Source organism: Hemiscyllium ocellatum, chromosome 48, assembly GCF_020745735.1.
Source record: "Hemiscyllium ocellatum isolate sHemOce1 chromosome 48, sHemOce1.pat.X.cur, whole genome shotgun sequence".
Lineage (NCBI taxonomy): Eukaryota > Metazoa > Chordata > Chondrichthyes > Orectolobiformes > Hemiscylliidae > Hemiscyllium > Hemiscyllium ocellatum.
Genome location: NC_083448.1, coordinates 14,995,095 through 15,010,972, shown reverse-complemented (window position 1 = coordinate 15,010,972; position 15,878 = coordinate 14,995,095). Strand labels below are relative to the sequence as shown.

The 15,878-nt window shown below is 42.7% G+C and overlaps 1 protein-coding gene across 1 annotated transcript in view; it reads left to right on the top strand.

Annotated features, from left to right (window-relative positions):
* Positions 1-15,878, top strand: part of LOC132836909 (netrin receptor UNC5D-like) — a 225,364-nt gene that overhangs the window by 103,904 nt on the left and 105,582 nt on the right. The window contains exon 5 of the mRNA XM_060856476.1: positions 12,811-12,991. Within this exon, the coding sequence (XP_060712459.1) occupies positions 12,811-12,991 (181 nt within the window). The remainder of the gene's footprint in view (positions 1-12,810; positions 12,992-15,878) is intronic.

Here is a 15,878-nt window from a genome sequence, read left to right as displayed (position 1 = left end):
GATTGACCTGTTTTTTGTGCTGTAAATATTATGTACAGTTCAAGTGGTGAGCAATTTTCATTGTTTTCCCCCAAGTGTCAATATACAGAGGAACCTTGATTATCCGGCGTTCAATTAACCAAACTTTGGATTATCCAAACAAGATCGCAAGGTTCCAATGCGTGGCTAACTATGTTATCTGGCATCGATTATCCGGCATTCAATTAACTGAACGAAATGCTCTCCTCCACGTCCTTTGGATAATCAAGTTTTCTCTGTGCTTTGTTGTGTAAAGTCACGCAAAGTGGGAGATCATTTAACACCGCGCAAATGTGGGCATGATCGATATTATTATATTTGCCTTAATGTACAGATTGTTTTGTTTTTGTACTAATTAAACCCCATGGGAGCAATCTGAGCATAACTTGCCCATCAAAAAAATATTCAAGATTGGGTCGAATACTGACTTTGACACTTGTTCATTTTGACTCTCCAGTGAGGTCAATAGCTAAAAATAGCTCATATCAATACTAAGCGCTGGGGAAATGTAGCAGTCTGGCAGAGGGAAACAGAGTTAACATTTGGAATTGCAAGAGGACTTAATGGTTCTCAACAAGAAGAGTATTTGTCTCTAAGTGTTAATTCTGTCTGTCTATGCCTAACCTGCTGCATTTTTCCAGCACTTGGCATTTTAGTTTCATATTTGCAGTATTTAGCTTTTTGTTTGACTGACAAAAATATATTCTTCACTTTAATTTCTCCAGATGGAGTGTTGAGGGAAGAATTTTGCTTCTCCACGGTATCTGTTAGCAATCATTGGGGCCCATAGTAAAAGATTATTCATCTTAAATTAAAAATACTCATTCCTGTCCATGTACTGGTTGTGTGAATATAAACTTGATTGATTGATATCAATGCTTAGACAGAACTTCAGCTTTTCCAAGTGCCCACCATTCTATCTGCTCTTCAGTAAGATTCTGCCAAAGCAGGACGAGAGTACAAATTGATTTATGAAAAGCAGCTTTCATCTGCGTGGCTGCAGTGTATAATGAGAAATGTATTAAATCTAATGAAGGTAAAATGTGCTTACTGGGGTTGCATGACTGCACCGCGATTAAGTGATTCAATATTCCCCCCTGGATTAATTTAGACAATGTGCTGGGTAATATAATGGCCTTTCTACCGAGAACGTGGCTGACAAATACCATTCGATGAAGATTAATGCATTTAATTGTGTTGATGAAATCACAGCATAATCACAGAAGTGCAAGTGAACGAGATAAATGTGTCGATGAGGGTCTTTGATTAATCAGTGTTACTTAGATTCATTGCTCCAGATACTCTTTTTTTTTACTTTGAGATATCCCTATGCTGGCAACATTCAAAGTATGATGCCAATGCAATTTGATGGTTTAAAGACAGAAAATGTCGTTGTTCAAGAATGGTGTCTGTCCTGAGAGGCAGAATGGTGCAGCAGCTGTTGTTGACCACACTCAGTGTGAATGGGCGCGACGATTCACTTTAACAGAGCTCATTTCAAGACTGTCGTGTCAGTCAGCATGTGGCAATTATTTTCTGTAATTGGAACAAATGTACCAATTAGGCAAAGTTATCCCTTGACGCCCAATACAGGGTTATTGAACAAATCCATATATGTCTTTGCATTTCCATTATAGATCTTTTCATTATTAGCCAGGCGCTTGGGTTTACACTGGAATTTCAATTGGGCTGATGTTTCCAACGAACAAGAACGATCAGAATTTCAGAGCATGTTCAGTTTACAATATCGAAATTTTGATTCCAGCCATGCTTTCACCTGTCTGGAAACAGTTCATCCTTTCTAAGCATTATTGTGACAGACCAATTTAAGAACCCCCATTGCTGATTAGAATTAAACCATTGGTTTCCCTGGAGCAAAATAACAGTTTTTGCCCTCTTCTATTTTAAGCGACCAGGACAAAACATGACAGCAGGTGAGAAACCATCAGTGAGAAACAGCATGTTGCTTTCCTTTGTCAGATTTGAAAGAAGTAATAAAAGAGAGCAGAGAAAAATGTTTTTCAACCTAGTTTTGGGTAGATTTCCTTCCTGGAAAGGGATGGATTTTCTCATACCACCTGCCAAAGTTACATTTGGTCATAAAAAGGAATTATTTTGAGACTTGTGTTTGTTTGCAGGAGCAGCAGCAGAAAATGAAATCATCACGATGCACTTGGTTATCACACAGGGACTCTCATGCAAACTCCTGCTAATTTGTTTTCATAAATTTCACAAAGTTGGAAGGGGTTAGAAGACTTGACAAAGTGGCTGTGGAGAGATTATTTCCCCTTGTGGGAGAATCTCAGACCAGAAGGCATAATCTCAGAACAAGGGGTCACACATTTAAGACTGAGATAATAAGAAAATTCTTCTCTTGGAGGATAGTGTATCTATAGAATTCTATATGTAGGTTTGCTCGCTGAGCTGGAAGGTTCATTTTCAGACGTTAACTAGTACGGTGACGAAACATCTTCAGTGAGGCTCCGGATGAAGCACTGTGTGTAGTCTGCTTTCTATTTTTATGTTTGGGTTTCATTGGGATGGTGATGTCATTTCCTGTGGTGATGCCGTTTCCTGTGATAATGTCATTTTCTGTTCTTTTTCTCAGGGGGTGGTAAATGGGATCCAAGTCAATGTGTTTGTAGATAGAGTTCCAGTTGAAATGCCATACTTCTAGGAATTCTCGTGCATGCCTTTGTTTGGCTTGTCCTAGGATGGATGTGTTGTCCCAGTTGAAGTGGTGTCCTTCCTCATCCGTATGTAAAGATACGAGTGAGAGTGGGTAGTTGATGTTCAAATAATCTGGTGGCTAGTTTTCTGTCTGTTTGTCCAATGTAGCGTTTGTTACAGTTCTTGCATGATATTTTGTAAATGACATTACTTTTGCTTGTTGTTTGTATCGGGTCTTTCAAGTTTATTAGCTGATGTTTTACTGTGTTGGTGGGTTTGTGGGCAACCATGATGCCAAGGGGTCTGAGTAGTCTGGCAGTCATTTCCAAGATGTCTTTCATGTAGGCTAGAATTTCTGAACGCATTTTGTCTGCTTGTTTGTTGCTGAGAAATTGGCGGACTATGTTCATTGGGTACCCATTCTTTCTGAATACACTGTACAGGTGATTTTCCTCTACTCTGCGTAGTTCCTCCATGCTGCAGCGTGTGTTGGCTCATTGAAATAATGTTCTGATGCAGCTTCATTTGTGGATGTTAGGACGATTGCTTCTGTAGCTCAATATTTGGTCCGTATGTGTTGTTTTCCTGTAGATGCTGGTTTGATGTTCCCCATTGGCCATTTACTCTACTGCGACATCTAGGAATGGCAATTTGTTGTTTTCCTCCTCTTTAATGAATTTTATGCCAGTAAGGGTATTATTGATAGAGTTGTAGGTTTCCTCTAATTTGTTTTGTTTAGTGATGACAAAAGTGTCATCCACGGTAGCAGACCCAAAGTTTGGGTTGGATGTTGGCACAACTGTTTGTTCGAGTCTCTGCATTACTGCCTCTGCTAAGAACCCTGATATCGGAGGTCTCATGGGTGTTCTGTTGGTTTTGTTGTTGAAGGTGAAGTGGGTGGTAAGGCATAGGTCCACTAGCTTGATGATACTGTCCTTGATGATGAAATTGGTGATGTTTGGTTTATGTGTCTTTGGTTCTTCTAATAACGTAGTCATGATTCCTTGACCAGGTTGATGTTGTCATCACCTTTGTCATTATGTATATTCATGGCTGTTACAGACCTTTAATGAATAAGGGAATCAAGGGTTATGGGAAAAAAACTAGGAAAGTGGAGTTGAGGATTACCAGATCAGCCATGATCTCATTGAATGGAAGAATAAACTCAATGAGCAAAAAGACTCATTTTACTCGCCCATCTTATGGGCTTACAGGAGTTCACAACTTTCAAATTTGCTGTTTGTGGGCATATTCTGGGCATCTCAGCACAAAATAAGAATGCAACAGCCCTCCAAAAGTCAGAGTTCCCAAGTTTGTTATCACTCATCAAGCAGAGGTTACCTGGTCTCGCCGTGGAAAGATGGGGGCAACACAAAAAACTTTAGAACGGGGAGTTATTTGAGGCCGGCTGTCCTGAAAGGATGCCATTGTTTAATTTGAAGTTGCTTGCCAATATGACATCAATGCATTATAGATCCGTTATGAATATGGGAGATATGAGTTGATGAGAGACAAAGTTGGTTACAGTGGATGTGTGTCAGTCTACATCACCACAATGGTAAGTTGCTACTGGCGCCGACTCCTATCACAACTACTCAGAGCTCCATCAGAACACCATTTGTGCCACTTACGGCAAACAGTTCAAGTGCACCTTGTGAAACTCCTTTGTTCCCAGCGGATTTGATTTCTCATCATCTCCTGCACATGGAAGATAACTGATAGTGTGGAACCCATTTGGAAATGGCAAGACAGTATGTTTGGAAGGCTTAGCCAACTTCCCAGATCTTAGAGGTCAAGTCTCATGGAGATACAGAAGAACATAAAAACTATGAGCTGAAGTAGGCCACCTGGCTCCTTGAGCCTGCTCCACCATTCAATAAGATCACAGCTGATCTTTCTGTGGCCTCAGCTCCACTTACCCACCCTCTGACCATATCCCTTAATTCTTTTACAGCTCAAAAAATTATCTTAGCTTTAAAAACATTTACTGAGGAAACCTCAACCACTTCACTGGCAGGGAACTCCAAAGATTCACAACCCCCTGGATGGAGAAGTTCCTTCTCAATTCAGTTCGAAATCTGCTCTCCCCCTAATTTTGAGGCTAAGCCCCCTTGTCCTAGTTTCACTTGCCAGTGGGCACATCCTCTCTACTTCTATCTTATCTATTCCCTTCATAATTTTATATGTTTCTAATATGTTCTTCTAAATTTCACTGAATATAATCCCTGGTTTGCTCAATCTCTCCTCATAAGCCAACCCACTCAACTCTGGAATCAACCTTGTGCACCTTCTCTGCACCCCCTCTAATGCCACTACGTCTTTTCTCAAGTAAGGAGACCAAAACAGAACTCCAGATGTGGCCTCACCAACACGCGATACAGCTGCAACATAGTGTCTCTGCTTTTGAACTCAATCCCTTTAGCAATGAAGGACAAAATTCAATTTGCCTTCTTAATTACCTGTTGCATCTGCGGACCAACCTTCTGTGATTTATGCACAAGGACACCCAGTTCCCTCTGCACAGCAGTGTGCTGTAATTTTTTTCCCATTCAAGTAATAGTCCTTTTTACTGCTATTCCTTTCAAAATGGATAACTTCACATTTATTCATATTGTACTCCATCTGCCAGACCTTTGCCCACTCACTTAAACTATCAATGTCCATTTGTAAAGTTCCACAGTCCTCTGCACACTTTGCTCTACCACTCATTTCAGTGTCATCTGCAAACTTTGATACACTACACATGGTCCACAACTCCAAATTATCTATATAAATTGTGAATAATTGTGGTTCCAACACTGATCCCTGAGGCCTCACGAGTCACTGATTGTCATGCAGAATACCATTCATTTATTCCCACTCCTTGCTTCCTGTTAGTTAGCCAATCCTCTGTCCATACAGATACATTGTCCATAATGCTTTGCTTCTTTACCTTATGCAGCAGCCTTTTGTATGGCACCTTGTTGAATGCCTTTTGAAAATCTAAATACACCACATCCACTGGGTCCCCGTTGTCCATTGTGATCATAATGTCTTCATAGAATTCCAAAAGAATAGTTCAGCATTACCTGCCCTTCCGAAACCCATGTGGCGTCTGCCCAACGGGGCAATTTCTATCTAGGTGCCTTGCTATTCCTGATGAAGGGCTTATGCCGATTCTCCTGCTCCTCGGATGCTGCCTGACCTGCTGTGCTTTTCCAGCACTACACTCTCGAGTCTGATCTCCAGCATCTGCAATCCTCACTTTCTCACTTTGCTATTTCTTCCTTGATGATAACATTTTCCCCACCCCAGAAGTTAAGGTAACTGGTCTATAATTCCCCATGTTTTGTCTACCTCCCTTTTTAAACAGTGTTGTCACACTTGCTGTTTTCCAATCTGCTGGAACTGCCCAGAGTCCAACGAAGTTTGGAAAATTACCACAATTTGCTATTTTTCCCGCTATCTCTTTTAGCACCATGGGATGCATTCCATCAGGGCCAGGTCACTTGTCTACCCTCAGCTCCATCATATTGCCCAATGCTACCTCTTTCGTGATAGTGATTGTTTCTAAGTTCTCACCTACGGTGTTGATGTCTGGTTAATCATGTTACATTTGGTTGATTATTTTTGACTCAACCAGTTCAGAGATCTTGTAATATACCCCAGAACAGGTTGGAAAACTGGGCTTCTGACTTTGAGGTTTTGACATGATATTTGGGCCACAAGAGTTCCTTTTTTTTGTTTATTTCTCCCCTCACTACTTCCATGCAGCAATAGTGCTTATAATCCAACACCCATGTTTAGGTGCAAGATACAGTGAAAACACCAAGTGAAAATAACTTTATTAACACTCCACCACCAGGAAGGACACCCATCTGGCCAGTGAACCAGTGACAAGCAAAGCCCAGATCGAGTAATGCTTACATGAAAAAAGTGAAGGGGAGGATAGGTACTAAATCAAAATAGAATTGGAGGGGGAAATAAAGCACTCCACTCCCCGTGGTGACCATCTCTCCCTCCATCTCCAGGGATACCTGGGCCCGAACATAACCATGGAAAAGGTGAAGGCAGTCAGCCATAATGATCTCCTCCATGGCTCGCTGCCGGGAACTGTTAATGGTTAAACTAGCCAGGCCTAGGAGTAGACCTATGAGGAGATCTTGTGACCCGCCCACCCCCCTCCACACTGGGTGCCCAAAGATCAGGAGCATGGGATTGAAGTGCAACCAAAAACATCAAAGAAGATCTTTAAGAAAACTAAAAAGGAAGTGCAGATGCCAATACCCCATGCATATATGGTCCATAGACTCCACAACACCACAGAACAAACAGTTGGGCTGAGCTCCTCTTAAGTTTGATATTGACTTCAGGTTGATATGAAACAGGTTATTCAGTTATATATGAGCAACCACAAATGAAACACTGTACCTGTAAGACTGGGTGGAATGAGAAAGAGTAAGATTGCAGAAGTGAGGATCTCTCTCTGTAAGTGGTGAGATAGATGTTGTCATGAAGATGTGCCATATGTAATATTACTTAAAAGATCTACGTTTCAAAGGATTATGCAAAAAATGATTTATTTCTCGTTTTATGGACAAACATAGCATGATCTCTCTAAAAGAGGTTGTTTAAGTTTATTGTGCACATTGGAAACTTCTTAACAAGGCTTCCCAGAAGTCACCTGACTGGTGATATTTCTACAGTCCAGACTGGGGCTGTTTTTGAATAATGATTGGCTCAGAGAGGTTATTGTTCTATGTCGTTCGCTGGAGGAAAGCCTGCCAGAAACAAGCTGCACAGTTGATCTCTCCCATTTCTAAAGAAAATTCTGTTATTGAGTTTCAGGAGGAAGCCCACAGCTTTCTTTATGAAAGACTGATCAGTGACTGGGCCACACATGCTAAAACAGCAAAGGAACAAACTCTAGACCATCATACACTTTATCCTTTTGCCTTTAAGAATAAACCCTTGGCAAATTTTGTTTTCCAGAACACCAAGCTCTGCACTTTTTAAGATCCTCTTTTCCTGAAGTGCATGTGCGTTTTGGGGATGTTTAAGAGAGATTAGCATTTATGCTTGTATTCTGGTTGAATATGTAACCCATTGTCCATCTAAATTGAATAATGTTTTGATCATAAACCAGTATTTGTGTTTATTCACTCGTGGGACATGGGTGTCACAGGCTGGCCAGCATTTATTGTCCTTCCTAGATTCCCTTGAGAAGTTGGTGGTGAGCTGCCTTCTTGAACCACAGCAGTTCACATGCTGGGGGCTGATCCACATGCCTTAGGGGGGAAAATTCAGGACTTAGACCCAGCAATGGTGAAGAAGCGGCAATATATTTCCAAGTCAGGATGGTGAGTGACTTGGTGGGGGTGATCTTCCCATTGTCTGCTGCCCTTGTCCTTTGTCGATGCAAGTAGACTTGGGTATGGAAGATCCTGCCTCAGGATCTTTGGTGAATTTCTGCAGTACATTTTGGAGATTGTACACAGTGCCACTCCTCAGCATCAGTGATGTATTGAGATACAGTGATTAATTGGTCATTTGGGAACTGGAAAAGCATTATTATTTGAGGTTGTGACCCATGGAGTCTTGGAGCTCAAATGAAAATACCCTGCTTGAGTTTTGGTCAAAAATTTATTTAGATTTCAATCTCTTCAACTGGCTTGAAATCTGCTGATAAGCTTTGATCCTTCAGGGCAAAAATGAATGAATTTACTTAAGACTGAATAGAACACCTGCCTTCATGTGGAGATGAATAATATTACACAAAAGCTTATAACTTCACAGATATTGGCTCTTGTTGCCCTTCTGGGCTAAAAACAGGCAAAATTACTCATTGTTTCTGGTACATGTCTCATGTCCCATTGATGTCTGAAATAATTCAACAACTACATTATGTTTGATTTTATGGTGACCATGTCAAATAAACATTTGGGCCTCTTGTATGTTTTCATGAGGGACTGAGCATCTAAAACCAAATTGGGGCAGAGTGCCACACCCTAATTTCCTGTTACAAAAGCAAATTGGCCTGTTGCTGCCTGTTCATCTCATCCATGGCACTCCTAAAGGTCACTTCCACCTTGTAATTCTACCCCCCAATCACCCGTCTAGCCAAGTCCCATTTGCAATGGATACTGTCAGTGCAGCTTTATTTCCGGTCATCAGTGATCTCTACATTGGGAGACATCTCTGAAAACCTTGCAGAGCAATCAGTTGTGCGTCTTCATGGAGCTGGGGCAGAGAATGGGGTGCGTTGGCCAGAGTTTCCTCGATACTAAGAAATGCATGAGCAACAAACAGTTGTCTTATTGCGGTGAGGACATGACCAAATGCACATTGTCGAGACTGAAGAGATTGTTTCAGAAAGGTTCCATCTGTCATTACTTTCACCTTTAAACAAATACATGAACTAAAATATTGGTACAATGAACAGCCAGGTATATGAAGCATTCCATGTTGGAATAATCACAAGAGTGCAGCTTTTGTGTGGCAATTAAGACTGGCATGCAATTCCGTATGAAAATTTCTGAAGTCAGATAATTAAGACTGATTGCTATCTGTGAAAGCTGTATTGCAAAATCATTAAGTGTAACGTCTTCCTTATCGAGTACCAGACAAAAGACAGACACTGTTGCCATGGTGACTGCTGTGACATTTTTTTGCGAACAGGAGATAATTTTGAAGAACTATCTGTTTGTACATGCGCTGAGAAAGAATCACAAGAAGAGCTCTGTTGGCCATTCATCATTGATGCGTGCTTACATGAAAAACTTCCATCCAATATTCTAAGTAGCTGAATAATATCAACATTGATGTAATCTATTGAGTCATTGAAAATACCCCAGGGTATCACAGTTTTCATTATAAATGTGGTGAAAAATGAATAACATAATTTGTGTTACAGCTGGGATTTATCACTTACTCACGGGCATAAAGTATTTCGTTTCTTGATGTGTAATTCAGTGAATGGAGGGGTACTCACCTGTGTAAAATGTTAACTTCCCCTGCAGCCTATCCACAAAGTGACTGCCTGTGCTGCAAAATCATCACAGAAATCATGCCAGAGAGGGTATGAGCACCTGCCGGTCAGTTTTGGGAGTGCATTTGTGACAGGATATGTTGCAAGGATTGAGTTGCAAGTCCTGGAGAGAGACCTGCACGTCAGCGATTTGCCCTAACTGCTGGTAATTTGTGCAGAGTTTCTGGGTGGGTGTGTGGATTCTGAATTAAGGCATGTGCCTCAATTTCTGATGAAACACTCCCGTTACATCCTCCACTTCTCTCCTGAACAAGCCGGCCATCTGTGACCGGTGATGTTCATGGAAGTGGCAATTCAAAAAGTTGCTCAGCAGCAATATTTGGGGATCTCTGAACAGGAGTACAAAGGAGATCAGAGTGATCAAGTCAGACTTATGTGAAGGAAATACAGGTGACTGCTATAAATGCTGGTATTTGGTTATTTTGCAAAGAAAGCAACTGAACTGCATGGATTCTGTGTCTGGGACAAGGTGCAGTTGGCATTCTCTGTTGTGTTACAACTCAAACCAAGTTCTAAGATTTATTAGGCAGCTCGGTGTTACAGTCAGGGTTTGGAAAAGGTTCTTGAAATTGTATTGCTCACAAGAAGCAAAGTGCTACCAAGTGTTTAGGACATCTCAGAGTGGAACTTGAAAAGACTGTTGGTTGCACTTACTTGATTTAACTGAGCAAAATTAGAGCTGTGAGAAAAATAACAGAAATATTAAAGAAAGACAGATATTGCTGGAGAAACGTTACAGGTCCAGCAGTATCTGTGGAGATTTCAGAGCTCATGGTTTGAGTACAGTGATCCTTGTTCAGAACTTATAGTTGCTGAGTAAAGGGGTATGGAAGCTGAAGCCAAAGGGTGTTATGGTGGGGAGAAAAGGAATAAAGGACAGTCAGGCAGAAACAATAGCGAGGCAGACAAAGGGACGAGTGATAATACCACCAGGGAGAAAGAAAAGCTGACAATGGGGACCACAGGTAGGAGCAAATGGATTGGCTGTGCTGAAAGCAGCCTCGTGTCATGTCAAGTGTGGGGACGGGGAAAGGACATGGAAGAAGGTGCTCCGGCCCTGAAATTGTTGGGCCAGGTATTGAGTCGTGATGGCTGCACTGTCCCCAGTTGGAAAATGAGATGCTGTTTTTCCAGCTTGTGCTGAACCTCACTGGAACACTGCAGCGGCTCCAAAAGGGAAATGTTGACCAAGGAACATGGTGGTGTGTAGAAGTGGCTGTCAACTGAAGCTCAAGGTCATTTTTGCGGACAGTATGTCGGTGTTCCACAAAGTGGTCACCCAGTCTGTCATTTGTCTCCCCAGTGTGGAGTAGGTCAGATTGTGGGCTATTTTGCATGGGGAAATGAGTTGTCAATGAAAATCTCTCCGAGTAAATAAATACTGGATTGCAGTGGAACATAGGAAAAGGAAACTGTTGGGACCAGAACAGGCGCAGTTATTGTTGCAGTCCTTTATAGTCTGGCTATTCAGAAAGAGTTTCAAGGCCAGATCAGCAACATGAAGAATTGTAACCTCATCTGAAGTTTAATTAAACTCAATTAATTGATGGAGGGGGCTGCTGCTGAAAAATTGAGAAATCACATTTGATCGCATTTGATACTTTCATGCATACACTGGGATGTTTGATCACAATATGTTTCCTGTGTTTGCAAAGTGTTGATTCTGTGTTAAAAATAAGTTAAGCATGGATTGTAGATTGTGTTCATGGTCTGACTTGTATCATATACAGTCATATCTGTCCGTGCTGACCAAGTTTCCCAAACTAAGCTAGTTGCACTTGGCTGCATTTAGCCCATATCCTTCGAAACCTTTCATATTCATGTACCTGTCGAGATGTCTTTTAAATGTTGTAACTATACCTGCATCTGCCACTTCCTTTGGCAGTTCATTCCAGATATGAACCAACCACCCTCTGTGTGAAACTGTTGTCCCGCAGGTCTCTTTTAAACCTTTCTCTTCTCACCTTAAAAATATGCCTCCCTAGTTTTGAACTTCTCCAAACTAGGGAAAAGACCTTTGATATTCAACTTATCTACGGGTGACATGATTTTATAAACCTCTATAACCTCAACCTCCTACACCCCAGTGAGAAAAGTCTCAGCCTATTCAGCCTCTCCTTATAACTCAAACCCTCCAGTCCCGTCAACATCTGGTAATTCTTTACTGAATTGTCTCCAATTTAATAATATGCTTCCAATCGTAGAGTGACCAGAACTGTATATGATACTCCAAAAGTGGCCTCACCAACATCCTGTACAACCTCAACATGACATCCCAACTCCAACACTCAATGGTCTTAGCAATGAAAGTAAGCATGCCAAATGCTACCTTAACCACTTTACCTCCCTGTGATGCAACTTTCAAAGAACTATGTACCTGAACCGCAAGATCTCTCTGCTTGACAGCACCACCCATTTCTTCCATTAATTGTATAAGTTCTATGCTTCTTCGTTTTACCAAGATGCAAAACCTCACATTTATCCAAATTAAACTGTATCTGCCACACCTCAGCCTATTGGCCCAATTGATCAAAATCCTTTTGTAATCTTTAATAATCTTCTTCACTGTTAACTGTACCATCAGTTTTGGTGTCTGTGGAACCTTGTGGCTTTATTCTCTCAGTTCGCCCACTGGTTATCAGCTGTTTGTCTCCTTTAGAAATAAAGATTAATTGATTCTCAGAAGAGCATGAGGCAGTTTGGTGCTCTCACTGTAAAGTTTAGTCTGGGCACTGTAAAATGTTTCCTTAACACCTAGGGAGTGAGGGCATCATCATCTCTCTGGATAAAGGAACCGTCCTCGGAGAGATGAAGAGAAAATTTTTTCACTTGGCCCTTTTGCTCTTCAGAACTCTCAAGCCCAGAGAAATAATTTGTTGTGAAGATCGTTCAAAGCAGAGCTTGGATCAGCTCTGGGGCACTGAAGAATTTGAGCGATATGGCTATACAGTAGGAAAGTGGAATAGACTTTGAAGTTAATGACTGGTGTGGTTGACTCCAGGGGCTCTGGATGATCTAATCTTGAATTATTACATTCTCAAGCAATGTTTCTTTGAAAACCTGCATCTCAACAGTTTCTTTGTCTTGCTTTTCAGGTTGAATGGCTGAAGAATGAGGAGCCGATTGATCCAAAGCGTGAGCCGAACATTTACAGCACCGCAGAGCATGATCTCATCATTGAGCAAGCGCATCTCTCTGACTCGGGCAACTACACCTGTGTCGCTACAAATGTGGTTGCCAAACGACGCAGCACAGCTGCCACGCTGACCGTGTTTGGTAAGAAGTGAGACCCTTTGGCAATACAGAGGAACCTTTGATTATCCGAATGAGATGGCCAGGCACTATTTCATTCGGATAATTGATTATTTAGTTAATTGATTTCCTCTGGGGCTTGGAGTTTTCTGTGAAGTCTGCTCCCCGTTCAGGAGACTAGACAGCAGCATAATGCACGCCACCCCGCCCCTCAACCCCATCTGCCCCCAGCCAGCCCCCAACCCCCTCCGACCCCCCATGCCTGCCCCCAACCTTGTCCGCTCCCAATCCAATCTGCCCTCACCCTGCCCCCCTCAGTGACCCCCCCCCCCGCCCCCAGCTCTGTTTGCCCCCAACCCCGCACCCCCGTTCATCCCCACCTACCGTCTGACCCCCATCCACGGCTCCGCACCCCCCAGAGCAGTCGGTTTGGATGCCAACAGTAAGACTGCCGCCTCCTTTGTGGGTGAGTCTCCAAATAGTATACACACACACAGCCACGTGGCCACCTTTTTACTGCAACCTTTTGACAGGTTCCACCTTTGCCCTGTGCAGGACAATGTTAGAGAGATTATCTGTGGAAAGGGAGTTTAGGGTTTACCCCTGTGTCGAACTCCAGGGGAAGTGTAGAGGGAGAGAGAGGGAGGGCAGGAGGTCTGTCATTTGGAGACAGTGCCTGGACTCTCCAGGACTGTTCTCGGTAGTATTTCAGTGAGCCAGGTTTGCTTTTAATCAATGTATCTGTAAACAAAGACACAATCAGGGTTGAAACAGCTCTTTGATGTAATGTTTCTCTTAGGATAATCTGAAATTTGGATAATTGATATTTGGATAATCAAGATTCCTCTGTATTTGGATTAACTTGTATTTAAACAGGGATGTCCTGAAGCACCTTGCAGCCAAACGTTTGAGATGTGGAAACAGCCCTCGGGTCCCAAAACATGGCAGGCTTGTTCAGCAGAATCTCCAATGGAAACAAAAGAACTGAGCAGAAGTTTGAAGTTTTGTTTATCAGGAAATTGGGTGATGGGGTAGGGGAGCATCTCTTGCCCCTTTATGAAGCAGAACGGGGAAGTTTACAGCCACCTGTGAGGGCCAGTAGAGCCCCATTAACATTTTTGACGGTTTTGAGATGGGGAGAATTACTTTGATACAGGAGGCGTCTTTGGAGCTATCTATGTACCCTGGAGACTCTGTCATTGAGTTTATTCGCAACAGAGACTGATACATTTCTGAATACTGAAGAAACTGGAATAGAGGTATTGTGCAGGATCGTGGCATTGATGACAGTGGACAGCCAGTTTCCAAGAGTTTACTCCTTTTCCACATGTCAAAGACAACAGACCAAATTATATGGGGACCTGTGTTTTGTGTATCTGTACCACACCTAACAACACCATCTTCCTACCCCACCCCTTTCAAAACTATCCGGTCAGTGGGGAACACATTAATGATAAAAGCGGGCTGGCCAGGGTCATGTTACACTGGAAACAGCACTCCAGGTGACACTTTTGCCCTCATCTGGCAAAGACATCCCGGCAGATCTGAGAGAGAGTCAGAGTTTGGAGGGATCTGTTGAGACTACAGCCACACCTCAAAGGAGTTTAGACTCTACAGGCCAGACTGTAACCCCATGCAAAGGTGAAGTTGGCTGGTCCTGGCTTCAGAGCCGAGGCTGGTCAAGGGAGGAGAGCTAAAGGCAGGCTATGACCTTGTAAAGGTAGTTCCCGTGGGCATTGGGCTCCTTTCCTGACACTATCTGGCTACCTGTTTAATTTAAGCCTCCCTTTTTTATGTCTTAGATAGACCATAAGAAATAGGAGCAGAAATTAGGCCATTCAGTGTGCTCGAAATGTCGACTCTCCTGCTCCTTGGATGCTGCCTGACCAGCTGTGCTTTTCCGACACCACACCTTTTGACTCATTCAGCCCATCGAGTCTGCTCTGCCATTCAATTATGGCTGATAAGTTTCTCTAAGACCAAAAGACATCGAGACCCTGTAATGACTGTAAGTTTGTCATTTAATTGACTATGCCCAAGGGCAGGAGGGATGCCCAAGACCTTCATTGCCCCACCCACTTTCTCTTAGCAGTCCCCACTCTCCCTGCACCTCCTGCCCCACAAAATGAGGTTGGCTACATTTTGCAAGCTTTTGTTTTTATTCATTCTTGGGATGTGGGTGTTGCTGGCTGGGCTAGCATTTATGAGAGACAGAAAAACTGCAGATGCTGGAATCCAAAATACAATTGACAAATAGGAGGCTGCAACAACACAGCAGGGAGTCCTGAAGAAGGGCTAAGACCCAAATGTTGACTTCTCCACCTCCTGATGCTGCCAGATTTGCTGTGCTCTTCCAACCTCCTGTTTGTCTACTTTGGGTCAGCATTTATTGTCCAATCCTGGTTGCCCTCGAGAAGGTGGTGGTGAGCTGCCTTCTTGAACCACTGCACTGCAGGTGCTATATGTTGACCCACAAAGCTGTTAGAGACGGAATTCCAGGATTTTGATCCAGTGACAATGATGGAACAGTGATATATTTTCAGGTCAGGATGGTGCATCGACTAAAAAGTGTTGTGGTGTTCTCAGGTACTTGGTTTTCAAGATGGAAGTCATTGTCATATTGAAAGGTGCTGCCTAAGGATCTTTGGTGAATTTCTGCAGTGCATCTTACAGACAGCACACACTGCTGCCACTGAGTGTTGGTAGGGGAGAGAGTGGATGTTTGTAGATCTGGTGTCAGTCAAGCAGGCAGCTTTGGCCTGGATGAAGTTGAACTTCTTGAGTGTTGTTGGAGCTGTACGCGTCCAGGCAAGTGGGGAGTATTCCACCACACTCCTGATTATGACTCCAGAGCTGGTGATGGAGGCAGCTACAACATGGACTTTTAAGGGATTTTTAGGTAAGCACGTGA